The sequence below is a fragment of the Caretta caretta genome, chromosome 17 (genome assembly GCF_965140235.1).
Source record: "Caretta caretta isolate rCarCar2 chromosome 17, rCarCar1.hap1, whole genome shotgun sequence".
Lineage (NCBI taxonomy): Eukaryota > Metazoa > Chordata > Testudines > Cheloniidae > Caretta > Caretta caretta.
Window position 1 is genome coordinate 4,855,368 of NC_134222.1, and position 26,565 is coordinate 4,881,932.

At 48.9% G+C, this 26,565-nt stretch overlaps 1 protein-coding gene across 2 annotated transcripts in view; it reads left to right on the forward strand.

The window, feature by feature from the left end:
* The window catches only part of DOC2B (double C2 domain beta), a 133,193-nt gene that overhangs the window by 81,031 nt on the left and 25,597 nt on the right, over positions 1–26,565 (forward strand). For both annotated transcript variants that reach the window (XM_075120661.1, XM_075120660.1), the window contains 2 exons: positions 22,748–22,874; positions 25,435–25,592. In XM_075120661.1, coding sequence (XP_074976762.1) covers positions 22,748–22,874; positions 25,435–25,592 — 285 coding nt within the window. The remainder of the gene's footprint in view (positions 1–22,747; positions 22,875–25,434; positions 25,593–26,565) is intronic.

The window sequence follows — 26,565 nt, forward strand, 5'->3', positions numbered from 1 at the left end:
GTTACCCATACAAGCCAAAGAACTTGGCAGGGGAAGCTAGTGACAGCAGCTTCCAGCTGGGGGAGAGCAGCTGCCAGCTGCAGCAAGCCCCATTCTGTAATTCTCTTTGATACTGGAGCATCACAGTACAGCAATTGGGGAAGCTGGGCGGGCGTTGGGTTACAGCTGGCATTGGGAGTATTGAGTCCCTTCCGCCAGGGAGCAGTTCTGCTTATTTTAACTGTGGTTACAGCTGCACTTGTATTTGAGGGTGTAATTCCCAGCATGGGTAGATGTAGATGTAGCTGCACGAGCTCCCATGCAGCTAGCAGGCTAACAACACCGTAGCTGCGGTGACGCAAGTCGCAGGCCTGGCCTAGCTGCCCCAAGTCCGTACCCGTCGGAGATGCTAGGCAAGTGCATGGGGCAGCCAGCCTGTCCCTCCCCTGGCTGCATGCTAGCTCAATGAGAGCTAAGCGCAGGTACATCTCTCTGCAAGCTGGAAATTTCACCCCCAGCTCCAAGTGAAGAGCAGCCTGTTATCTATTATGTAACCCCGCCCCCATCCTTTGCCCCTTTGGCGGTATTGTCTATCCTTCCACCTCCATTTACTGAGGGTGGAGTTGTATGCATAGGAATTACCAGGGGTCCTTTCCAGTGTCCCATCACCTTCAGTGACAAGCACCATATGCCACAAGGGGAAGATATAAGACGGCCCGCGGGAAGTTCCTTCCCTTCCACCTTAGTTAGAGGGTGACTTATATACCTGCAGCTGGGAGCGTGTGTAGAGGGTGACTTATATACCTGCAGCTGGGAGCGCGCGTGTGTGTGTGTGTGTGTGTATGTGAATCCACACAGCTGAATTCAGTGCAAATCTATCCCCACCCAAAGCTGATGTGACAGCCTGCGTTGAGAGACTACAAGCCCACTTGCCATCACCTGCATGCCTGGCATGAAAATGCTCCCAGCCAAGCAGCCATTTGGAAAGGAGCAGCTGGCTAAATGTTGCCCGCCCTGAGTCACTGAGGTGCCCATCCTACCATCATTATTCAAGGCTCAAAGTTTAGGAACCCTCGCCAGCATCCCCCTTCCTCCCCCCCTGCATGCACTTTAAGAGCTCTTTTCTGCATTGCTGCACCAGCAGTTGGGCTGATGGATTAGCATTTTATTGCATGGGATGGAAGGGGGAATTGCATTCTTGATATGTTACTATGGCGACTGGAGCCACAAAGATAACCTAAACCTCAGAATGAATGTACCATGGTTTAAACAGGCTTAGATTCTCCACAGTGTCTGCCTGAAGATTTTGTGAACAAAAACTGGGAAAGTTTGACTCGGGGCGCTTTGTTTGTTTTCCGGAAGAGGCTCAAGGAAGGAATTAAAGAATTGCAGTCCCTGAAATCAGCAGGGCAGCACTGCTCTGTACAGCCACAGCTCTTCACACCTGTAGTGAGCAGTCTTTTTGTCTGGCCTGAGGTTTGTTCTGGTGCCCCACTCTTTCCATCCCTCCTACCATGACACTAGTCTACAAGTCGTGCCAACATTAATTTATTCATTCATCTAGGGTCCGTTCACGAAAGCACTCATCATTCAAGACAAGCACGTGCTTAACTTTAAGCGTAGGTTTAAATCCCATTGAAGTCAATGGGATTTATGCACCTGCCTAAAGTTAAGCATGTGCTGACATGCCTTGCTGAATTAATTTAGCAAAATTTCACATGGAAACGTTCACCGTTTTTGGTGGCCAACACATTAACATGGCAGAGTGAAGTTTTCCATCACAGTGATCCTGTTTATCACTTCCATGGGGGAGCCAAAAAAAAAAAAAAATTCAAGTAGCCCTCATTTTCCTTAAGAATATTTCCCAACTTGCTCATTCCTTTCCTATTGCCTTGTGAGTGGGGAATTCAGTCAATACAGTTTTTATTTAGTGAATTATCTTATTGTCAACCTGCAGATGAGATCAGACTTCTCACAGATTTGCTACAACATGGAAATTTTCCTTTTTCCCCTTCACAGCTTGAGTTTCCATGGAGGATGTAAAATAAGGTGAATGGGTGTAAGGTTGTGAAATATTGCACCTCTGCATGCAGCAAAGGTGTAAACTGCATCCTCAGGCCATATGCTTGAAAGATCATTTGCCTTTTCCGTGAAGAGGAAGGACAGCCGTGTGGTTAAGGCGCTGGATGGGGCTTCAGGAGAGCGGGATTCAATTTCGGGCCTTGCCATAGACTCCCTGCATGACTTCAGTTGTTACTTTTACCTCTCTGTGCCTCAGTATAACAGACATAAAGACACCTCCTTTGTCACGTCTACTTAGAAAGCACAGGCCAGGCCAGAGACTGCCTCTTACTATGTGTTCGTACAGCTCCTAGTGCAATGGGATCCCAATAGGGCCTCTAGGCACTGCTATCATACAAATAAATAACAGCAACTCAGCATGCAAAATAAGATGCTGCAGCTTACGCACAACCACACCACATACAGGGTGTGCGTGTGTGTGCAAATCTAATGTGAAAGTAGCACTTGCTGAATATTGCCTCTCTCCTGTTCTTTATATGACCATAATCTAATGAAAAATGCCTGGCGTGCTGTGGGTAACCGTGCGCTTCAAAGCAGCAGGGACGACGGATGTGCTCATGCTAATCAGCCCAGCTTCGTTGAAAGGCAGCTGTAACAAGTTGAAAGCACCTGGGCGACGCCCCCTTGGTTTGAGAGGGGATCGCTTGCCAGGTGCCTCTTTGGAGCTGAAATTCACCGCCTGGCAGGGAAATCGATGTTGGAGTCTCTTTAATGTAAAAAGAATGGACCCAATCAAAGCTGCCGCCAGTCCCCACCTCCCTGCCATTTGGGAAGCTGGGTGACTCAGCAGAGCAGGAATGGAACAGAAGCCAAAAATTTTCCTCCCCTCCCAAGCCAAGTCCTCCACGGGCTAGCGGACTCCATACTTGGCTTTAAAGGTTGATGGACTGGATCATGCCTTGGTCTAATGCAGCAGTGCAGGGGGTGAACATGCTTCCTTCATGGAGGCAATAATGCTGCCTGGATTGTCGCTCCAGACCCTCAGGGGGAGAGCAGGGGCTGTTTGCCTCATGCTTTCCCTCCCACATGCTCCCACCTCATGAGTGGGAGCATGTAGAGCCATGGCTAACCTGCCTCCTACGCACCCCCAGATGATCAGAATAGGGGCACCTCTGCAAAGGGCTGTACCAGATTACTCTCCCCCCCACTTCGCCCCCAATGCAGCAGAGACATTGTGTCTCCAGGGTGGCAGAGGAACATTGCCGCTTGCTGAAGGCTGGGCACCAGGAAAGTACAGGTCATTGTCAGCTCAGTGGGTCAAAATTCAGCAGCGCTTCAGGGGTGGCTCTGCTCTAACGAACTGAGTCACGGGAAGAGGCAACATTAAAAGAGAACAGCGACGCTCTGAGGATGTGCTTTGGCTTCATCCAGCTCCACAGGCCAGTGCAAGCCTCCACAAGAGAAATAAAATGAGGAAACCGCCTAGAAAATTCCCTTGGGAGGGAAGGTTTTATTAATGAATCAACCCCCTAAAATAACACTTCTACTTCATGGACTGCCTTAGCACTCAGGATTTTGAAGGGCCTGATCCAAAGCCTGTTCATTGAATTCAGTGGGCTTTGGATCAAGGCCAAAGTGCTTTGCTAACGGTTAACCCATCCACCAGCCTGGGATGATAGGGAAGTAAAATTCAGGCCTGTAACCAAAGGCACGGAGAGATTAGGTGACACTTTCAAGGCTATGCAGAAAGTCAGTTCCAGAGCAAGAATAGAACCTAAGGAGTCCAGTTATGTGCTCTAACCATTTGGACAGTGCCACAGACTGGTGCAGACAGTGTGCTGAAAGCTACCAGTCATGCAGTATCCAGCCCGGGCAGCTTTTTGCAAGACAGTGGGTTGTTTCATGACTTGCATGACTCTTGTAAACCAGGTGACCACCCCCGCTGTCCTGGTGATGCCTTGGGTTGATCGCCGCTCTGGGCTGGCTGGCTGCTTGCTGTTTTTAAAGTGCTTTTGAATAGTGTGTTCGGGCCGGGGCCTTGCTCCTGAGAACCTGGCACTGAATGGAATTGCTGCATCTGTAGTGATGTCACTGCAGAGAAACCTTCCTTAATCAGCCCTGTCCTCCCTCTCTCCTTCTGTCTCTTCCCAAAGGACAGTGACATTGGAGGGTGAGGAATGAGAGTGTCTCACTCACAGGGGGAATATCCCGTAATGAGCCAACTCTCGTCGCTTGCTCGTCAGTCTGATCACTTCCCATGGTCCAAGGGAGGGGGGTCAGACTTGGAGGGGGGTGTAAGCACCAGGCAGGATTATAACTCTTTTTAAAGAACAACGCATGGGGCTAACAGGAGAAACTCACCACTTGCAGATGGGTCCAGTCCAGCTGACAGACCCATGGCAAGTATAGTAGGACAGGGATGTTCTTCGGCAGCCCAGTGGTGCATGGAGTGTGTACTTACTCTCCTAGAGATAAGGACACAGACACTAGTATTAATGAATCAACCCTCCAAAATAAGACAGCCACTTCGGACTTCTCCTAACACCTGAGGCTGAGGCTTTTGAAAGGCCCGATTCAAAGCCCCTTCATTGAAGGCGTGGACACTGGTTCCTGTACCATTCGCAGTAGTGGAAGGTTTCCCCTCCCCTTGAATAGGGTCAGGGTCAAGCCCCAAACTATTATTTCTAATTTTTTTAATTATATGTGTATTACCTGAGACTTCAGAGGTACTCACTTCAACAGGCACAATTATCCCTTGCCCTTACCCACCATTAAAAGTCAGCCCCCTCTGGGGTGTAATGCAGCAGCTTTTTACTGTTTTGAACAGTGTAAAGCAACACTACATGTCAGGAAGGACTACCAGTGAAGAATACTATACTCTGTTGAAGCAACAGCATAAATGTAGATAGGCAGACCAAATTGCCTAAATTAAATCTGATATGCAATAAAATAAATCCTATACCCAATACATATTAGAACTGGTCAGATATTGGGTAGTAAAATTAATCTTCTAAAAATATATTGAAGAAATAATTCATTATTAATTGAATGTAATATTCAGCCACCTATAGTGCTGGTCTACTATGCCTATAATCTTTGTTTAATAATAAATTTGACAAGCAGCATTACTCATCAAAAGCATAATTTTACAAATGGGAGCAGTTCATAAGAACATACATAAGAACGGCTATACTGGGTCAGACCAAAGGCCTATCTAGCCCAATATCCTGTCCTCTGACAGTGGACAATGCCAGGTGCCCCAGAGGTAATGAACAGAACAGGTAATCATCAAGTGATCCATCCCGTCACCCAGTCCCAGATTCTGGCAAACAGAGGCTAGTGGCACCATCCCTGCCCATCCTGGCTAATAGCCATTGATGGACCTATCCTCGATGAACTTATCTAATTTTTTTTTAATCTTTTTATAGTTTTGGCCTTCACAACATCCTCTGGCAAAGAGTTACACAGGTTGACTGTGTGTTGTGTGAAGAAATACTTCCTTTTGTTTGTTTTAAACCTGCTGCCTATTCATTTCATTTGGTGACCCCCCCGCCCCAGTTCTTATATTATGAGGAGTAAATAACACTTCCTTATTTACTTTCTCTACACCAGTCATGACCTCTATAGACCTCTATCATATCCCACCTTAGTCATCTCTTTTCCAAGCTGAAAAGTTCCAGTTCTATTAATCTCGCCTCATATGGAAGCTGTTCCATACCCCCTAATCATTTTTGTTGCCCCTTTCTGAACCTTTTCCAATTCCAATATATCTTTTTTGAGATGGGGCGACCAGATCTGCAGGCAGTATTCGAGATGAGGATTTATGTAGAGGCAATATTTTCTGTTGTATTATCTATCCCTTTCCTAATGATTCCCAACATTTTGTTAGCTTTTTTGACTGCTGCTTCACGTTGAGTGACTGTTTTCAGAGCACTATCCACAATGACTCCAAGATCTCTTTCTTGAGTGGTAACAGCTAATTTGGACCCCATCATTTTATATGTATAGATGGGATTATGTTTTCCAAAATGCATTACTTTGCATTTATCAACAATGAATTTCACCTGCCATTTTATTGGCCAGTCGCCCAGTTTCGTGACATCCTTTTGTAACTCTTCGTAGTCTGCTTACAGTCACTTAACTATCTTGAGTACATCTAATAAATAACATACATTTTTAATGTTTTATTTGTTACTGTAGCACCCAGGAACCTTTGCTATGGCCCCTGACCCCACTGCTATTGTTAGGTGCTGTACATTACAATTGGTATTTATTAGGAGTATTACAGTAGTGCCCAGGAGCCCCAGTCATGGTCCAGGACTCCACTGTGCCAGGTGCTGTACAAATATCAGACAAAAATCAGACCCTGGCCCAAAGAACTTACAATCTAAATATAAGACGAGAAACAACAGATACAGATGGAGAGGGGGGAGAAAGAGGGTATGTTTCTGGAGTATCTTTCACTTGAGGTTCCCAAAATACTTTACTGACTTTAATGAGGATATCCCTAAGCCTTGGTTAGTGGAGCCCTTGGTAGTGGCCCATGGAATCACAACAACACCTTGCTGTTATATCACACACAGATCCCAGAGTGCTTCACAAGGCAAGTCCATATCATTGTCCCCAGTGTACTGGCTGGTCACCTGACACTGGCTCCTCCTCCTTGTTTCTGGCTGGCAGATGTCCTTAAAGGACAGCTAGGCATAACCTGAACACCTACTTCTCCATTTAAGCACCTGCTGAAATTGCCACAGAGAGACAGAGGGACTGCAGCTAGGAAGGGATGTGTCCATGAGAGGCACTATCTATAAGATGTGCATCACACTATGAATAAGTTTGAGAACCCCCATGGGAACGCACTAAGTGCCCAAGCCTCTCCCCTCCTTCCCAAGCTTACGTAGGTTGTTACATCTATTATACAGTTGTGCGTTCTGATTTAGAGGTGGTGATGAGCCCGGGATCACATAGTAAGTCAGCGGTAGTCAGAAATAGAACCCAAAAGTCCTGATTCAGTGGGAGGGAGAATAAAGTTTAATGAGCAATGATTGTTCACTTGCTTCTTCGTTTTCTCCAGAGATACTTCTTACCATTACTAAACCGAGGAGCCAAAGACAGGAACAAGTCCCTATTAAAAGCCATCAAACCAAAAGGGAGACTCGATGGAATATGATTAGGGTTAGGGGGCTGGAATTTTTTTTAAAGGACTCATAATGGCCAAGTCAAACTTTCTGACAGATGCTCTGCTACTGCGGTTTGTCATGGATCAGATTTTATAACCCACAGTATACAAAAATCCATTGCATTGATTTCTTGTAATAAAATTCAAACAAGTGTAATTGAATTACATCTGTTACCAAAGGGAAGGGCTAGGTGGGGAGCTGCAAACAGATGTGACACTCTCGCTGCAATGAAATACAAGACTCATACATTTCTAGCATAGCATGTTTAAAAAGCCCTGATAGGCAGAGAAGATGACATTAGCACACTTAACATCCACATCCCAACCTGCAAATAACTCGGGTGCACCGAGCAGGTCAAAGGGATTGTGGTTGCTGATGTGAATTAAAGAAAGATCCTGTTTCTACTGGCATTGGAGCTTTCTTGTAAACGTTAACATGTCTCCTGTGAAACCGTTAGCCTCTGTTCAAAGGCACAAACACTCCTGATACTCCTTGATAGATGGCTGTATCCAAACGAGAATGTCGACGGGACCTCATCCTGTTACATCTGTGTCCATTTCCATTGCAGCCTCTGCTGTCTTATTAACCCAGTTCTTACTGATGGGCTAATAACTGCATCCTTGGAGGGAATTGACTTTGCAGCACTTACGATGAATAGCTTTAATTCTCTTGGAACCCAGAGGGAATTCCCCACCCTGCCTCTGTTTTTTTACAAAAGCGTAGGTTTTTCTAGCTGTCAGCCAACAGGATCCCTTCTGCTTGGGTGAAGAGCGTACCTGGTCGGTAGCAATGTGATATGGCTTGCTTGTGGGCGGGTTGACTCTCTCCACCCCTGTTTGCTGTCTTTGTCCATCCTGATGAGTTGCTCAGAGTGAGAATTCAGCTTTAGTGGGACTTGAGTTTGAATAGTTTTAATGGTTTGGCATCATTCAACATTCGCAACACAAGGAAAGAGGGCTTTCTGTCTGTCCAATGCAGATTCAAGTGCTGCTCCCTGGTGCTCGATGCTAACTCATGTCCAGTGCTCCGATAATGGAGTAACTAATGAACAGGTGGTTGGTCCAACTTTTCCCCTTTACTGGTTAATGGAGCGACTGGTTTTGACTTGGTTAATGGTAAATCTCTTAAGACACTGTCCTCTTAATTTAAATAAATAGGTTACATATTTTCAGCCTCTTGGGGATTGGTTGAAGGTTCCTAAACTCAAAAACTTAACACATAGAATTTCTGTTTTCTAAAGGGTTTTTTGCCTCACACTGTGACTGTCAGAGCCTGGATTTGCCAACCTTCCTCAAAGTAAAGAGTTGTCTGCATTTTACTGGTGGATAAGGTGTTAACTGTCCTTGGGCATTTGAGAAAGGGACAGGCTGAGGACTGGATGGGGTTCTTGATTGGTCAGGGATAATTGGGTTTTGGCACTGAATGTGATGGCTGGATGGGCAGTGAATTTAAACAGGATTATGATTTGTTATATGCTTGCACTGTGCTTAGTGTTGGGAGCCTCCTGCCTCTGTCACAACGGTAGCTTCTATTATCTAACATATACTTGTACTAAGAAAGCTGAAAGCGCTCTCATCTGTTAAATGCTTCCTTCCCTGCACTTCTAGTTCCCTTTCCCATCCTGTCATACACATAGTAAGGGACAGTCTCTGCCCTGGCCTGTGCTTGCTAAGTAGACAGGACAAAGGAGGTGTCATTATGCCTGTTATACTAAGGCACAGAGAGGTAAAGTAACTCAACTGCAGTCATGCAGGGAGTCTGGCAGAGCCCAAAATTGGTGTGTGTTAACATTGTGCAGCTTAAAAGGTGTTCCAACACAGCATCCTTTCACAGCGTTGGCAGGCCCTGATGCTGCATAGGGGACACAATTGTATACAACCTAGGACCAGTTGTGGCACCCTGCCAGTAGCCCTTGCTCCCATCCTCTTGCCCAGTGTCTGTGGACACACAATAACAGAACGAAGCATCCCATGTTCAGCCTGAGACCCTTCCTTCCCTCCAATGGATCCGAAACCCTTTGTTCAAAGCCGCTTTTGCTGAGAACGCACAGCCTTGAGCTGTTTCTTTCCTACCCACGTTCCTTCTTGTGTGCTTTGCCCTCTCCCCGCTCCTTGCCATTTTATCTCTGCACTCGCTCTCTTGCAAGGCTGCCTCTGTCACGCACTTCTGCAGGCTGCGGGCTCAACAGGGGGCTAAGACCATTGTAAAGCCTACTTCAGACCACATGCCATCAGCCCAAGACATCCTGATATAAGCAAGCATGCACAGCCTTTGTTGGGAGCATTCAGCCCTCACAGTGTGAAGCATGGACCCTTGGCCTTAAGTTGATTCAAGTAAACATCCATCAGTTTTGAAAGCATCACAGTTTAAGATGCAGCAAGGGAACATGATGCTCCACATGCAGTGAGCATTTATCGTTCCACTGGTTTCTCTCCTGAAGCTCAGAGTGGTCTCTGCAAAGTAATGAAGACATGACTCATTAACTGCCAGTGCGGAAAAGGCATTTATAGATTTAGCATGGAGATGAAAATTCTCTGAGCACCACTGAAACTCTGTAAGCAAATTATTGTCATTATGTGCAATCAGCCAGCACCTCTGTTTGTTTGCTGTTAAGAGAGCTGTGTAGCTGGAGATACCTAATTGGTGGAGGATCATCAGCAGGGTTGGAACATATTTGGGATGTGGTTGGCCATGTCCAACATTAAACTCACTCTGAACTCCAGACCCCGAGAGGAAACCCTCAGCTTGCTCCCCACAGAATTCTTGGAATACAAGAAGGTGGATTCATGGCTCAGCAGAAGGAAAAACTTAATCACGGTCAGTAAGGGCTTTTCCTGAAGGTCTGGTACAAAAGAGCAAAACCATAAACAGAAAGAAAACTGATAGACTCCTCAGCTTGTGTGCAAGCTGGTCCTATGGGCCTGGCTGTGTGGTGTCCCAAAGACATTCCCCCTACCTTGTTTCTCGGGCAGCCCATGTCCTCTAAGGTGTGAGAGCCTGAGGCAGTGTGTATCATTGCTCCTGTCCCGGTGTCCTCCTGGACAGCACCCTAGGCACCTCTCCGCCTGCTTTACCTCTGTTTCGTGACTTGTTACAACTCACACTTGCAAAACAGTTTAACTGCACTGTGATAATATTGGGGGCAAATCCTGTCCCCCTGCCCCAGGTTTGGAAAGCACTGATCACTGGGTGTTAAGCAGGGAGGCCTGTTGCTTCAGCGCCCTGCAGTTTGAAATGAGCCATTTGTTAGTTAACTGGCTGGAGCCCTCTTAGGAGTTTATAGCTGGAAAGACATGCAGTCTGCAGACTCCTTGTATTAGCTGGATGAAAAGGAATTAATTTAAGGCAGTCTGCAGTCTCTGTTCAGCCGGGGTAACTTCATTAACAGCAGTGGGTTTACTCTGGATTCACACTGGTATAAGCAAGGTAGCCTGGGTGGTGAAGGTCTCTCCAAAGCAAGACATTAGGAGCTGCACTTGTGCAGACTTCATTAAAGTTTAATAAAATTCGATCTATTGCTGAATGAAATCATGGTTCTCCTGCCCCTGGCGTTTGAAGGCAATTTAATAAGAGCCCTCTCTGGCAGCATGGTCAGGCAGGAGAGGAAGCAGCCAGCCTGGCTCTTGGCTCAGAATAATTTTATTTTAGTCACAAATGACTTGGGTATTCCAATAGAGGAAAGGTAACAAGGCGACCAGCCCGGAGTTGCATGACTGCTGCTCGCTGTGCCAGGCTGCAGGCTGCTGGAGTCAGTTTGCTCTTAAGATATCTTGGGGGGCTGCCTCAGCTCATAGTGAGTCTTATCAAGTGCGCTGTGTGTGTCAGGTGATTTGTCCCACTGACCACCCTGGTAGGTGTCCATTGCCAAGCGCATTTTAGTGCTTTCCTGCTGCCTTGTCCGTTTTTCTTAATTAGAGCTCTTTTAATGAAGCCGCTTCTGCAAAGGTATTGTCGCTACTCAGTAAACTGCACTGTTGTCTGAGAAATCTCTCTCCACAGCTGAGGATTCTAGTGTCAGGAGCAGCTTAAACCTCTAACCAGCTAGGTACTAGTGTTTGATGTCACCTGGTAATAGCTGGGAAAGAATGACCTTGCAGGCACTCGGGGCTCCCAAGTTGTGGTTTTTTTAGGGTTACCTTGTAGAAGATGTTGGGGTAGTGGAGAAGCATCCTGTGGGTAGAAGTGGAGACTGGGAAGGATGGTTTCTAGATTCTTTTATTATTTAGTGTTTGCATTGTGGTCACACTCAGGGCCCCCATCCTGGCCTGGGGCCCTGTTGAACTAGGCACTGTATGAACACACGCAAAGAGATCATCCCAGCTCAGCTCAGATACTGACTCACTGTGTGACCTTGGGCAAGTCACTCAAAGATCCCAGGAGGAGGAGGTCCAGAGTTGTCATGATTAGTGGTGGTAACAATTCTGGAAGGGATATTAAACCTCATGCTTCAGGGGCTTAAGCCAATCTAGAACTATCAGAGACCAGGAAGAGACCTAATGGTGAGGGGGTAGATTATCCTACATCTATTATTGTGGGAATCTTCCACTAGGGATGTAAATATCGTTTAAAAAGTTAACTGTTTAAACCATTAAAATTATATTGTTTAATTGGTTAACTGATTAAAGGGCGAGGGGCTGGGGTTGCTCCGGCCGGCCTGGGGCTGGGGTCGCGCCGGCTGCCTGGCCCAGAGCTCTGGCTGGTGGGTCGGCCCAGGGCTGGGGTTAACGGTTAGGGTGGGTTAACCAGTAAGACTCATGCTTACCGGTTAACCATTTAACTGTTTAATATTTTACATCCCTATCTTCCACCTCTCTCTGAAGCATCTAGTGCTGGCCTCTGTCAGAGACAGGGCACTGGACTAGATGGACCTGGGTTCTAATCCAGTCTGGCCATTCCTATGTTCTCTGTGGCTACATTGCCCATCTGTAATAAGCAGGCACTGAGTTATGGTTATCAACATATGTTGACCTGAGAGGTCGTTATTGACTGAGGCTTGGTCAATATTTTCTTCAAAGGGTGAGAAACACTAATGTTCACTGAATCCTGAAGTCAGAGGATGGATTGTGACCTGCATTCTGCATGCCTGCAGCAGGAGTGTCTGAAAATCTCTCCAGTACAGCCATGAATTTCAGAGGCGTAACAGGGGGTTTTAATTTAGAAAAAAAAACATAAAGAAGCGTTAGTGGAACTTCTGAATCAACATTGTCAAAGGCAGGTCAGGTCCAAGGACCAGAGGGAGCATTACCTCTTATGAACCAATTAGGAAGTTGAGATTTACGTAGACTATTTAGCTCGTCGGAGGTAAATACTAATGTTCACATAGATTCATGCGGTGGTGTTGTAACCGTGTTGGTCCCAGGATATGAGAGAGACAAGGTGGGTGAGGTAATATCTTTTATTGGACCAGCTTCTGCTGGTGAGAGACAAGCTTTCGAACCACACACAGCTCTTCTTCAGGTCTGGGTAAGCTTGAAAGTTTGCCTCTCTCGTCAACAGAAGTTGGTACAATAAAAGATATCACCTCACCCACCTTGTCTCTCTGGTTTTCACATAAACAGTCCTACTCTGAATCTCTCCTGAGAAGATCTGAGGTTGGAAATAGCTACATCTCCTCCTTTTGGTAGTGGCTGCTTGTGGATTTCTAGCACCGAAACTAGCTTGGCTCAGTTGTGTATTGAGTGTGGGTGTTATGTGTCTTTCCTCATCCAAGCAATCTTTGATGCCTTGCGATTCAAGTGAATTGGCCTCGATGTCATTACCAGACAGGGCTGGCTAGGGAAGGGGGTTTCACTGGATTCTGTGGAGATGAAAGGCTTTTGGAAATGGTGCTAATGCAGCTCGATTGAGGTGGAAGGAGCTCTGCATTGATCTCCAGCATCCTCTGACAGCCACAGGCGCCATAAAATAGAAAGGAGCCCGGCGATTACACTGCTAGAATTGCCTATAAAATATCCCGCCCATCCCTGCTTGGGGATGGCTGGGTGGGAGCATCCCAGTTGGATGCACCTTTCCCTCCCCTTCGCCTTACCCAATCCACAGCTGTGATTAAAGTTAAGGAGAGTCGCATACATAAACCCCTGTGCTTTTCATAACCAGGGGCTGGGCTCAGCACGTGAGCATTATGGGGGACAGCAGGGTGTGGGGTTGGATTTCTCTCCCCCTGGTGGAGTTTATCCCCTGTTCTGCACGTGTGTTCACACACAAGCCATTAGGGACTGACTTATAATGTTGCCTCCTGCGAGTCCTGAATGCATCAGTTGGGATGTATTGGGGAGGATGCCCCAGATCTTACCAACCCCCAGGTGTCAGTAGGGTGCAAAGTATCCAGGCTGGGATTTTCAGAGAGGCCTAAAGGAGCAAGGTACCCAAAGGCATGAGATTTGCATGCCCTAGCTGCCCTCTTCCCACTCCACACTGGCCCATGCTGGGTTCAGCTGTGGTGCAGCTGAGCCCTGTGTGGGTGTATCTGGAGGATTGGGGGAGGTGATTCGCAGGCCACCGCAGAGAATGCTCCGACAATTCCAGCTGGTGACAGATGGCCCAGCTGGGCTGTACCAGGGAACACTCCTGTGCTGACGGCAAGAGGCTTAGGAAACCCAAATGGCTCTCTTCTGTCTTTCATATCTCTGGGTCCATGGTGGGAAGATAAACCCCTAGCTGGGAGGCTGCTGCGTTTGGGAGCTTAGCGCTAGCCTCTGGAGTGAGGACCAGCCTCACATGGATAGTAGTAACTGGTAAAAGGTTAGCATTTGTACAGGGCTTTGCAGCTCCAAAGCGCTCTGCAAACAGAAACTCATTACTGAAGTCTGCCACATTAATTCTTCAGAGGATGAAATAAGCAAACAAATAAGCCCACAGCAAGGTTAGATATGTAACAAATCCTGGCTTTCGTCTCAGGTATCACTCCTCTGCACACCCTGACCACTCAGAATCAGAGGGCAGATTCTAGCGGGGCTAGAACGCAGATCCAGAATTACAGTCCCCATCACTTGAGCGCAAGGAGATTCCCCGCTAGCAGTACAGGGCCTGTGACAGACAACTGAGCAATTCTGTTTCCATCCAGTAGAGGGGGGTGATGCCCATACATGCTAGGCCAGTGGTTCTCAATCTGTGGGTTGGGACCCCAAAGTGGGTCAACCCAGAGCTGCCGTTACACTTGCTGGGGCCTGGGGCTAAAGCCAAAAGTCCAAGCCCCACTGCCCAGGGCTGAGGGCTTCAAGCTTTGGCTTCCTGGTCCCCCTCCCCCCCCCCCCAGGCTTGGGCTTTGGCCCCTTGCCCAGGGCGGAGGGGCTTGGTCTTCAGTCCCCCTTCCCAGAGTCGTGTAGTAATTTTTGTTGTCAGAAGGGGGTTGCGGTGTAATAAAGTTTGAGATACCCTGCGCTAGGCAGTTCAGACTCTTATTCTTTATAGGCACTTCTGGCTGCGCTTTCTGTTTTTACTCAGCAGCTGAGGAAAGTGACTTTTGCAAGAGGTCAGCTATAATAATTGCTTAAAGAAAGTACATGGTAATTAAGTTACTCTGTTAATTTGCTGCCGGGCAAAGCATGAGAGAGGTCTGGGAAGCTTACTGGGCTCCTGCTTAATGGCAGAAGCAGCCAATTACCACAGGAAGAAGGGGAGGGTTAAAAGAAGGACCATAGAATCCCTTGGCCCATTAAAGTAGCCACAGACTACCTGCATAGCCCCTAGTTAGATGTGACTTTTCATCTTGCAATGGAAATGACTCCTCCGGCTGTTGTAGGGGGAATAACATCATGGCAGGCTGTGATTCTGTATTGCATCAAGGAGGGCTGATTCTGTTCTACCTGCCTGCTGTCCCAGAAAGGAGCAAAGAGGGACTGAGACATGCACCTTGGTGGCTTACATTGTCTCTATGTACATGTCTAGGCTCAAGGGAAGGACGGACCAGTGGTTAGGGAACAGGCCTAGGACTTGGGAGAGCTGGGTTCAATTCCCTGCTCTGCCACACACTTCCTGTGTGGCCTTGGGCAAGTCACTTACCCTGTTTGTGCCTTGGTTCCCATCTGTACAATGGGAGTAAGAGCCCTGCCTCACTGGGCATTGAGCGGATAAATCCATTAAACATTGAGAGGTGTCCGGATGTCGGGGACAGATAAGTACCTTAGATGAAAGTAGCAGGGGAAGAGAAGGTGCAAGGAGCCACATGCAGGCAAAGCCGACCAAAATGTCAGAGATTGAGCAATCCCAATGCAGAGCAGGAGTGGGAAGATAGAGGCTGGTGAGCTAGCCTGGCATGAGTCAGAGCAGGAGGGCTTGGGGCGTGGCTTCCTCCCCACCTGCTAGCACCCAGAGGCATGTTCTAGGACAGCATCCTTGTAGGTGCTATTTCTGCACATGCAGCCCTTGGAGATGAGCCGTCCCCTGGACCCATTCTCACACCAGAAGTTCCCCATCTCCTCTCTCCCCAACCCCTAGCCCGGCGAGTTGCAATGTTTTGTAGCTGCATCCGCACTTATGGCTGCTTTGCTTTAAGTCCATCTCTTCTAAGAGGGTTCTCCTTCCCTGGGAGCAAAGCGGCCCTTGTTAACGTGGGGACTTTCTTCAGGGTTCCCTTGGGGTCCTTTCCTTGGCTTTAACCTCAAAAAATTCTATCCAAATTCAAGTTTATTCTAATGGGAAACAATAGAGGGGGTGAGGTGGGGGGAATCTGTCCCCTGCTGGATTTGTGCTGGATTCTGCTAGTAATGTGCTCCCCAGCACGGAATGGAGAATAGACTCCAGTATGATAAACCAATCTCTGGTGATTTCATTAGCTGCTAATACAGGCTCTGGAATTGTTAGCATACACATTTATTAGCACTCTTGCTGCCTTGATCGTTTAGACTGGTCACATTTTTTTTTAATTGTTCTTCCTTGTACAAAAAAAAATTTATCCTGCATGCATGGAAGCACTCGTCGTAACATTTAAATTATTCCAATTATGTTGGTTTTGGCCCCAGTTCCTCATGGAAAAGAACACTGAGCCACTGTAATTAAAATAAATGTGACAACCTTATCACATCAACTATCTCCGCGACTTGGAAACGCGGGAGTTTGTTCTCATCTTGATGCACAGGGAGGGCTCTCATCCCTCTTCGCCTACACACAGAGTGAGAGCGTGCTCTGAAACCGGAGGGAGAGGAGCAGCAAGGTCCACGTGCATTGGCAGCCCAGGTGGGATGCCTTGGGTAGAGCGAGAAACGCAGCCGCGTTGTCAGGATTTTGTGCATGCGCTTTGTAGACAGTCTGCATGGACTGCAAGGCAGCCAAGCTATGGGGATGAAAGCCCGGTGTTAATGGCAGGTGTCTTGGAATCAAAGTGGGTTGGAAACATTGTTAAAGCAAACAGGTGCCTGAAGCACTCACCTCCAAAGGAAAGGGCCGACACCCAGAGCCACGTGACCTGGCCACATGGCCCAGAGGGGAGTGTACAGCTAATGGGTTTACTGGATTTCAAACTAGGGGGCTGGGACCAAATTGGTGTGTGGGCAGTGAGCAACAGAGTGTGCGTGTTGCTGAGTGTCTGCTGCTTGATGATCTACACTTAAAAGTTGCATTGCATAGCCACATCAGTCAGGGATGTGGAAAAACCCGACTGACACGGCTATGCTGGCAAATCCCCCAGTGTAGACACAGCTGTGTTGGCTGGAGAGGGCTTCTGTCCACATGGTGATGCTCCTACACTGAGAGACAAAATCCTGTTGTCATAGGCTGTCTCTCTGTTGAGGGGCCATGCCTGTGTGGATCCTTGGAGAGTGAGAGAGAGGAACAAGGCAGAAAGGCACCTGGCCTGAGACTCCGGCACAAGGGAGCTGTCTGCAGGCAGGTCTGTTCCCAGTACCATTCCAGGAAACAGGAGCTTGTGTCAGCAGAGAATGTTCACAAATCACACAGAGGAGATACCTTGCCCCTGCTTCACTGATTCCTCATCCAAACAGCAGTTGCCTCCCCAGACCCTGAATTTCAGCCAGAGGCAGCACTTCCGAGAGGCAGCGAAAGGTGCCTGGCAGGTGTTGCAGCTCCACTGCCTGGGTGCCTGAAGCCTTGCACACACAACACCGCAACTTCTGCACCTCAGTGGTCCAACGTTCCAGCCTCGCGCCAGCCACAGGAACCCTGAGCCTCATCCCCCTGTGCCAGTGACTCACTCAGACCTTGGGCAGGTCACGGAGGGTCCGATCCAAAGCCCGCTGAAGCCAATCTTTCTGTTCACTTCAAAGGCGGCTGCATTGGGTCCTTGTCTCCTGACTTTCAAACCTGCAGCTGCCACTGATTTGCTGGGACTTGTGGATGCTCAGCATCTCTGACAGTGGGTCATTAACCTTGGCCTTTCGAAGTCTGCTGCTGTACAATGGGGGATCAGGCTCTGAGGCTGGCAGGCTAGGTGGTGGCTCATTGCCAAGGTCCCCAGGCCACAATTGAACGCTGACAGTTACAGAGCTGGAATCAGTCTGGCTCAGCTGTGTGCTGGTGGTGTTAAAATAGGTATTAGAACTATAAGAATGTGTTTAGCGTTTAGACTTCATTGAATGCTTGTGAGTTGCTGCCACCTATATCCCATATTGTAAGGCATAAGGGATATTTGAGCATCTGCATTGTAAGCCACCAGACAGGAGAGACACATTAACTCCTGTGAAATGCTGGTCCCCAACCAAAGGTGTTGTGTCCTGCCTGACAAGGAAGGCCTATCAATGCCAGACAGGCTAGACTGGAACACTGAAAAGGACAAAACACTTTGTTGTTACTCCCCCCCTCCACCCCGCTCCCTCCTCCATACACACATGAAGATGAGTCTTGCAAGTTAATTCCTCCCATCAGCTGAGTTTGCCACTCAGAGCAGAAGGGGGAACAAGGAGGAATTGGACCTCATTGTTGCTTGACTCTGGGGGCAAGGGGTTTCTAGGCTTATGCAAGGGATCCTCAGTTGCTTAGCCTGCGTTAGCCCTAAAGGACATCTAGAGCTTGCTTCTATTACCTTCTGAAACTTAAGACTTTAGCTCATTTGGGTGTGTACATTTACCCGCTTTAACCTTGTAAATAATTCTCTTATTTCCTTTTCCTACTAATAAATCAGTACATAGTTTATGATAGGATTGGCTACTAGCGTTGTTCTTGGTGTGAGATCTAAGGTGCAATTGACCTGGGGTGAGTGACTGGTCCTTTGGGACTGGATATAACCAGAATATTGCTGTGATTCGTGGGGCAAGGGCCCATCACTCATAAAGACAGTCTTGTCTAGATGAAGAGACAGATGGGGATGCCCAAGGGGGCTGTCTGTGACTCCATGGTTTGGCTGTTATACTGCCTGAGGAATATATACTGGATACTTGGTTGATGAAATCTAAATATAGAACTCAGCCCACTTGGGGGTTGTGCCCTGGGTCTTAGCAGTCTGCCCTGAGGTTGGTACTCATGCTCTTGAGTCTGCAGGACAGCTTGATCCGGGCTACCCTATTTATTGTTAGCTCCTGGAAGATAGACGGACACACCCGTGCCAGCCCCAAGGAGCTCTCTCTCTCTCTCTCTCTCCCTCACACACACACACACACTCACACACACACACACTCTCACACACACACACACACACACACCGAAGAAGCTTACAAACACCGAGTCGAAAGGGAAGTGAGGTTCCCAGCATCCATGATGGGCCTTGGGGATTGTCAGGAACTATTTTTTATTTCTGTGCATTCAGCACAATGGGGCCCTGATCCAAATCGGGGCTGCTGAGCACTAGTGTGATGCATATAATTATGAACAGTGTGTTTGTGTTTTTAAAGTACTTTGGAAATGTAGGACCCAATCCCCACTCAGGTGAGGAGTCCCATTCACTTCAGGGGGCCAGGCTGCAGGATTGGGCCCATAAATTGTTTGTTTCTATTACCATAGTGGCTAGAGACCCGCACAGAGGCTGGGGCCCCATTGTGCTAGGTGCTGTGCATACATATAGTAAGAGACAATCCTGCAAATAATACATATCCTGCTGTGCATACATAAAGTAAGAGACAATCCTGCAAATAATAGTTTCCATAAGAAAAAATACCTGGAGATCAACGATTGGGAGCTGCGCGTTGGTGGCTGGGAAAGTTTTTAATGTCAAATGTGAAACCTCTCTGAATGCATGAATTCTTTAATTAAAATTAATGTGGCCACTTCTGCTCCTGGGCTCTAAAATTCTAATAAAACCCACATGATAACTTCTCTCATACTCAAAAATTAAAGTGTTCTGGATACAGATGGATTTTTCCCCTCAATATTTATTATTTCTTTCCACTCGGAGCCAAGGAAACCTTAAGAAATAGGAATTTATATGGCACCTTTTAAACTGCAGGATCTCTTCAAACACCAACTCAGATACAGGTACCACTGAGGTGCAGGACAGAACCAGTTTGCGACAGAAAGTGAAGCAGAATCCTTTACCCAAATGAAACGGGCAGAGGATTTAGCTAGGCAGAATGTAATGTTCCAGAGTTGAAATGTGAGTAGACCTCACCAATGTTGTTGTTTTATTATTTGGTCGGTGGCCATGCCTAGGAGACGCCAGGACACCATTGTACGAGGTGCTGTGCAAACAGAGGTGGTCTCTGTAATGAGGAGCAAACAATCTGTTAGGGCCTTATTTTTGCCAATAGTGCTTTGCGATCTTTATGGATCAGCCTCTCCCCAAGAGAAATCTTATCTGAAGGGAACCAAAATACGACCGGAAATAAAGCATACATTTTTTATAGTGAGGGTAATTAACCATTGGAACAACTTACTAAGGGTCATGATGGATTCTCTATCGCTGACCATTGTTAAATCAAGATTGGACATTTTTCTAACAGATCTGCTCCAGGGATTTTCTTGGAATGCTGGTTCTCTGGCCTGTGCTATACAGGGGGTCAGACTAGGTGATCACAGTGATCCCTTCTGGCCCAGAAATCTATGAGTCTGTGAAATGCTACTGCCAAAAATACAAACACAGCTACTTCTTGCTGAGTTGCTGGCTGGGATTCAGACTGGCATGGCTCCATTCCAGCGCTGCCGCCGACTCGCGATTCTGGGCGAGTCACTTAGGGCCAGAGTTTTCCAACTCATTCATAGTTAGACCTACTTGGAGTGCTTTTGGAAATCCCACTCAGTCTCTGTGCCTCAGCTCCCCACCTGTCACATGGGGATAGTAACACATCTCCTCCCCCTCCCCTCTGTCCTTGGCTGCCTTGTTTATTTAGAGTAGACTGGCAGCTCTTTGGGGCAGGGACTGTCTCTCCCTATAGGTTTGTGCAGCTCCCAGCCTAGTGAGGCCCCGATCTCAGTTGGGTCCCTCTAGGTGCTACTGTAATGCAAATTGGTAAATATTAATAGGAATAAATTGGCACTTGATAGTGCGTCTCATCTGTAGATCTCAGAGCACGCTATAAGGCTGGCCCCAAGCATTGGGTGAGCATGAAGTTAAAAGACTTGCCCAAGGTCATACAGCTAATCGGTAGCAGAGATGGGATTAGAATCCAGGAGCCCAAACTCCATTTTCCCGGCAGTGCTTCCTGCTGCTCTATGGCCTGACCCTGCAACTCCCGCTGACTTCAGTGGAAATGCTCAGGATCAGGCCAGTAATCTGCGAACGAGCATGCCCCTGCAGTAGCCCAAGTGCTGGTGCAGAAGTAGGCAGTTTTCACCTGTCCATCTCAGGCAATGGAAGAACCCCTCTGCTGTGCATCTCTCTCTGGGTATTGATAAGATGCCTCAGAACTGTAGGTGTGGATTTCCTGTCTCTCCGAGCCACCCGTGACTGTGTCTGGCTTTGGCCTTGTAGGCTATATCAGAACAAGTTAATGTGTGTAATTTTAAACTTAGAGCAACCCTGACCAGAATGATGAATGCTCTGCAGCTGCCAGCAAATGAAAAGTGGATCGAATTGGCCAGGCATATTGAATGAGCCATCAAGGGGAGAGGCAGCGAGCCAGTGGCCTCTACCCTGAAGTAGGGCCATGCGAGAGTGTGTGTGTGTGTGTATGGGAGAGCTGGCCAGGCGGATTATATTGTTCTCTGCAAGCAGGAGAGTTGCATGCATTAGTGTTTCATTGCTCACAAGGGGGGCTGAGCATGGGAGAGCCTTATTCCAGTTCACGCTCTGGTGCCAACTGGCACACGCAAGAGCGAGCGTGAGTCCCACGCCTGCTTTGATCACCAGCCTGCCTCCGCCAGCACGTATTGTTTGAGAGCCACCGGTGGTTCCCTTGACGCTGTCACTCTCAGGAAATGAGCTATGAGCATAGTCTAACTCGGTCTGTCAGCTACAGGGCTTGGAGCTTTGAAGCCCCCACCTGGAGCTGTATCCGCAGCATCGCCCCTGGTCAGCCTGCTGAGTTATTCTAGCTACATTTTGGGTCTCGTTAGCTGTTTAAAAGCAGTGCCGCAGAGGAACAACATGCAAGGTGACATTTCCAGCTGCTTTAACTTTCCAGCATTGAGAGCATGTGGTGGCGGAGTGAGATTCCAGCCTGGAGGTGCCTGTATTTGCTCCTTTTACTTGGCTGAGTTTAAAATTTGCAGTGAAAAGTTTGACTGGGCGGCAGTCAGCTAGTTCGGGCCTCGGCAGCAGGACTTGTGTTAAGCAGAGAAGAGGGGAAGGGAAGAGTTCATCACCTGAGGTTTTGTGTTCTGAACAGTGTTTAATGCAAACTATGCTCTCATTCCCTGGCACTCCTGGGCCAGCTCCCCCACCCCACCTCAGCCTGTGCTCCTGTTCTCCCAGCGCTCTGTCCCCAACATCTATTAAGTTTGTTCTAGGCCACAGGAGCCGGATAATGAAACTGACCAGCCTTGTTTCACCATCCAAGCAGAGTGAAATTCCAAAAGTCAAGAACTGGCACAAAGCTGTCAGGGGTGGCTTCGCAGTGTAACCATCAGGGTCAACATAGCTGCAGCCAGGGTCCAGCGCAGAAGCATTGACTGCAGCCTTCCAGCCAAAGTGCATACGCTCAGTTCGCTGTGTGCGTGGAGGCTCATGTTTAAACCCTGGCCTTCCCGCTCTGCGAGGGAGTTACAGATCAGACGAGCTGTTGCAGGACTCAGTTTGCCCGTGGACTTCTGTTGACATTGTCTCACCCCTTCCATGGCTGTACATCAGCTGATGCCCCCCAAACCAGAGGTGGCTCCATTTTAATGGTGGTACATGTATTCACTCTTTGTAAAGTGGTCTGGGATCCTTCAAGGAATGCACTTCAGTGATCCTGGAATGTGCACCTATGGCTGCTCTGCTTCCCCTCTCTTTCTGATGGGGAGGAGTCGAGTATGGGCCCCCTTCTTTGGAGCACTGAAGATAGCTTCCCTCACTGCACTGAGAAATGCTAAACCTCTGAGACATCCCGTTTCTGACAGTGCCCGCGTAGCCCTTAGTGAAGGATCTGGCTCATGTTGGGGTGGCGAGTCCCTCATTTCAGTCTCTGTCTGGGCCGTGCTTTGAAGGCTTAGCCCTGAATGTGGCATTCAGTTCACCCCCCAATTAGCAGGAAATACAGATTGTCCCCTCCTCTTTTGCCAGCCTGTCTCGGGACTGATTCCCCTGCCCCTGGTGTGTGTTTCAGAATTTCTGTCTGCGACGAAGACAAGTTCCGCCACAATGAGTTCATCGGGGAGACGAGAATCCCGCTGAAGAAGCTAAAGCCCAACCAAACCAAAACCTTCAGCATCTGCCTGGAAAAGCAGCTGCCGGTGAGTGAGGGCAAGGCTCTGGGGTGGGTGACCGGGCAGTGGAGTAGAATGTAGCTTTGACTGATCAGCTCTGCTTTTGGCCTCGTCTCCTTTTTGCTTCTTCAGCCCTCCCTCAGCTGCTTAGGGGGCGCTTTGGGGGCCCCACTCCCCAAACGGGTGTGGAGGGAGTGCCCCCTCGCCAGCCTGGCCATTGTGAGTTCTGCCTCTAAAGGCTCGTGTTTGGCTGCATGCCAACAGCAGAGCTGCTGCTGAGCCTCTGGGCTGCAAAGGGGCCAGCAGCAACAGCCTGGTGGAGGACACCCTCCTCTCCCCCATGGCAGCTGACAGGCTAAGGCAGTCTAGAAGGACTTGGGCCAGCCAGAGGGGAAAGATGCAAAGCCAGCAGCCCTCCACAGCACCAGGAGGAAAGAGATTCCAGCTCACGTGTTCGTGCAGCGCAGCTTGGTTTGGTGTGATGGGCTCCAGAGCATAGCTTATTTAGCCTTGGAGGAGAACTTGTGTAAGTGTGATCATGAGCAGGCTAGGGTGTGCCACCGCTGCCCCCTATTGAATAGAATCAGAATGACTTGACGATGTGCATTAACCCCGCATTGCTAATGGAGATTCTCCTTTAGCTCACATGGCTGGGGTTTGTGCTTTTGGAGTGTGTGCATCTGAGGGGGGGTCTGTTCACCTGCAGTCCTGTGTTGCATGGTGTGCAATGGAAGTGAGGCTTGTTACAGTAGGATAAACAAACTGCTAAACTCTGATCACCTAGAAATGCTGGCTTTGCAGCTCATCCCACTCTTCACATTGGAAGAGTGTGGGGAGGAGAGGTCATCCTGCCCGGTGTCCTGGCTAATTGCTCACACTAACACCTTTGGATAAAAGGAGCAGAGCTGCAGGATGTTTCCCTGGGCAGCGACTCCTTTATCAGTGCGGATCACTTCTTGGGGATATTAAGCCATGTACTTGTGCAGGACACACAGATCACAGATGCTGTTGTCCTTTAAAACCATCCATCCTTTTCTTCCCCTTAAGCAGCCCTGACAGCCAGCCAATCTCTTTGTCCTGCCGATCAGCCCAGCAAGGCTTATTGGCTCCTGGGTCTCATGGCAGATGTCCTTTCTCGGGCCTGGGGGGCGGTTGCAGATGACTGCAGTCTCTAGTCCCGCTGGGGTGTCCAGGCAGGTGCACGGAGAGAGCTGTGTGTTTCCTTGGCGTGTAGGCTCAGCAGCGAGTGGTCCGTGAAGGATGTTGATACACTGAGGTGTGCAGCCACCTCGGTGTCCTACCCTCCCAATGGCAGCATTGGCTTCAACTGAGCGTCTCCTGCTACTCGCTGCAAGAGAGAGCGAGAGCCGTGTCAGACCCCTGGAGTGAAATCCAGGCCATTAAACCAGTTTGGCCATTGACTCTGATGGGGCCAGAGCAAGCAGGCTGCCTGCAGGCTGAGCCTTTCCAAACCACCCGCTTCTCATTAATTCTCCCAAGTCCTTAGGCATCTGGAAACCTCAGCCTTCCGCCTCTCAATCCGTCTGCTGATTGGATCATTAAACTCCCTGGGTCCAGTTCGCCGCGTGCCCCCGTCACACCCATTTAAAATGGGAGATGCTCCATTGAAGCCACTAGCCTTATCCCAGGCTGAGCAAGAGCAAAGCCAGGCCCTGGTGCAGGGTTGCATTCAAACAGAGGGGTGGTGGCCCAGTTGCACCCACCCCATCCTTGGTCATCACAGGTTACCAGGCACATCCCCTTTGTGCTCCAGCAGCCTCATCATGCCCAGTCCACACATTGCTTGCCTTGGGATGAGTCATCTCCAGATTCCCTACCCAGGAAATCCTTGCCCAAGAGTGCATGGGGGAGGCACCGTGACTGAATCTAAAACCTCCTTAGATGTGCCACTAGTTATCATTTGGGCTGCTTTTAATCCCGGCTTGCAAGCAGGGCCTGGCAATGACAAACAGGCCTGAACTGCCCTCATCGTAGCTAGGCAATGATTTATCACCCCAGGCGAGCGCTGTCGGCCGAGTTTCATGCGCTTTGGCTCTGGGCCCAGGAGAGTTTCCCCTCCCATGCAGCACTCCTGAGCAGCCCCTGACTTCCAGCCCGTGGAGCTACGGTATTAGTAGCTTTCGGACCCCAGGCTGTAGGCAAAGAGCCACTGGGATGGCTCCTCGCCAGAGCAGGGAACTGGCCCAAGAGGGGCCCGTCTGCAGCGGGTGTAATTGGTGTAGCTGCACTGCCCGGGTCCATCAGATGCAATGGGCAGCCCAGACAAGGTGGCTGAAGGCTAGAGCTGGGTTTCTGGTGAAAAATGCAGTTTTGGTGACCCCGAAACACTGTGTGAATCCATGTCCATTTCGCCAGATTGCTTCAGTCGGAAAGAAATCTGAAAAAATCCAAGTGTTTCAATTGTCTCATTCAAAATGACTTTTTGTTTTGAAGTTTCCTTTCCTTTTAGTTTTTAAATATTAAAAAAACATTTTAAAAATGCTCCAGGTGGCAATGGGATTTTCACTGTGGATGGAACAAACAGCTCACTGAGTTGTGCTTGTTTCTCTTCCCCCAACTCCCCCAGATAGATAAAACAGAAGACAAGTCCCTAGAGGAGCGCGGCCGGATCCTCATCTCCCTCAAGTACAGCTCCCAGAAGCAAGGTCTCTTGGTCGGCATCATCCGCTGCGCACACCTGGCTGCCATGGATGCCAACGGCTACTCTGACCCCTACGTGAAAACGTAAGTACGTGATGCGCGATTTGAAGATGGAGGGGGCCGATCCACCCCAGCGACCAGGCGGAAGGGCCAGGGCTTGTTTCTGGCTTCGTTTGTTGCAGGGGATTCCAGCCCCGGTCCTGTGCAGAGTTGGCGTGGAGAGAAGGGAGCCTTGAACTAGCCTGGCCATGGGCTTATGTGCTGGGACCAGAAGACGATGCCCCGTCTCCTGACTCGGTGCATGCCAACGAAGCTGGGGGAGTGGAGGGGGGTGTTAGCTGCCCCTAGCCTGGATAGATAGCCCACGAAGACTGGGAGTGTCACAGGAGCCAGAGGTGCCCAGCGCCTAATGATTCCTCAATTCTACGGCCAGAAGGAGGCATTACAATCAGCTGGACAGACCCCCTGTGTAGCACAGGCCTGGGAGCCCGCCCAGTGAGGAGGCGACCGCTGGACGTGTGTCCTGGCTGCTGTATCGCAGGCAGGCGAAATCTTGGCAACTGGACATGATCCTGATTGTCCCTTCCATATCCCTGACCAGGACTTTGGAATAACCCGCTCCCCTCCCCATCCTCAGCCAGAAAAGGCTTCCCATGTGTTACAGTGAGCCCAGTGCCTGGTGGGTGCTAAGTCTCCTAGGGTCAGATTTTTAAAGGTATTTAGGAGCCTAAATATGCCCACGGGCACTGTGGGGGAGGGTTCCGAAACTCTTGTGGAATCCCAGCTGCCTGGCTACAGCTACAAGATGATGGGGCAGCAGGGAAATAGCCACTTGAACGGGCAGAGGCAGTTCGGTGCCGCCCGCAGCCGGCAACATCCTCTGGTTCTGGTGAGCCGGAACCACCTCACTCTTTGAGTCGTAAAGACGCAGTAATAGATGGGGCGAGGCAGGTGTCCCACATGTGATTTTAGTTGCCAGTGTGAGGACAGTGATCAGGCAATTGCTTCTGACATGATCCAGTGACTTTCCTTGCAAGCTAACGTAATGATTTAATTG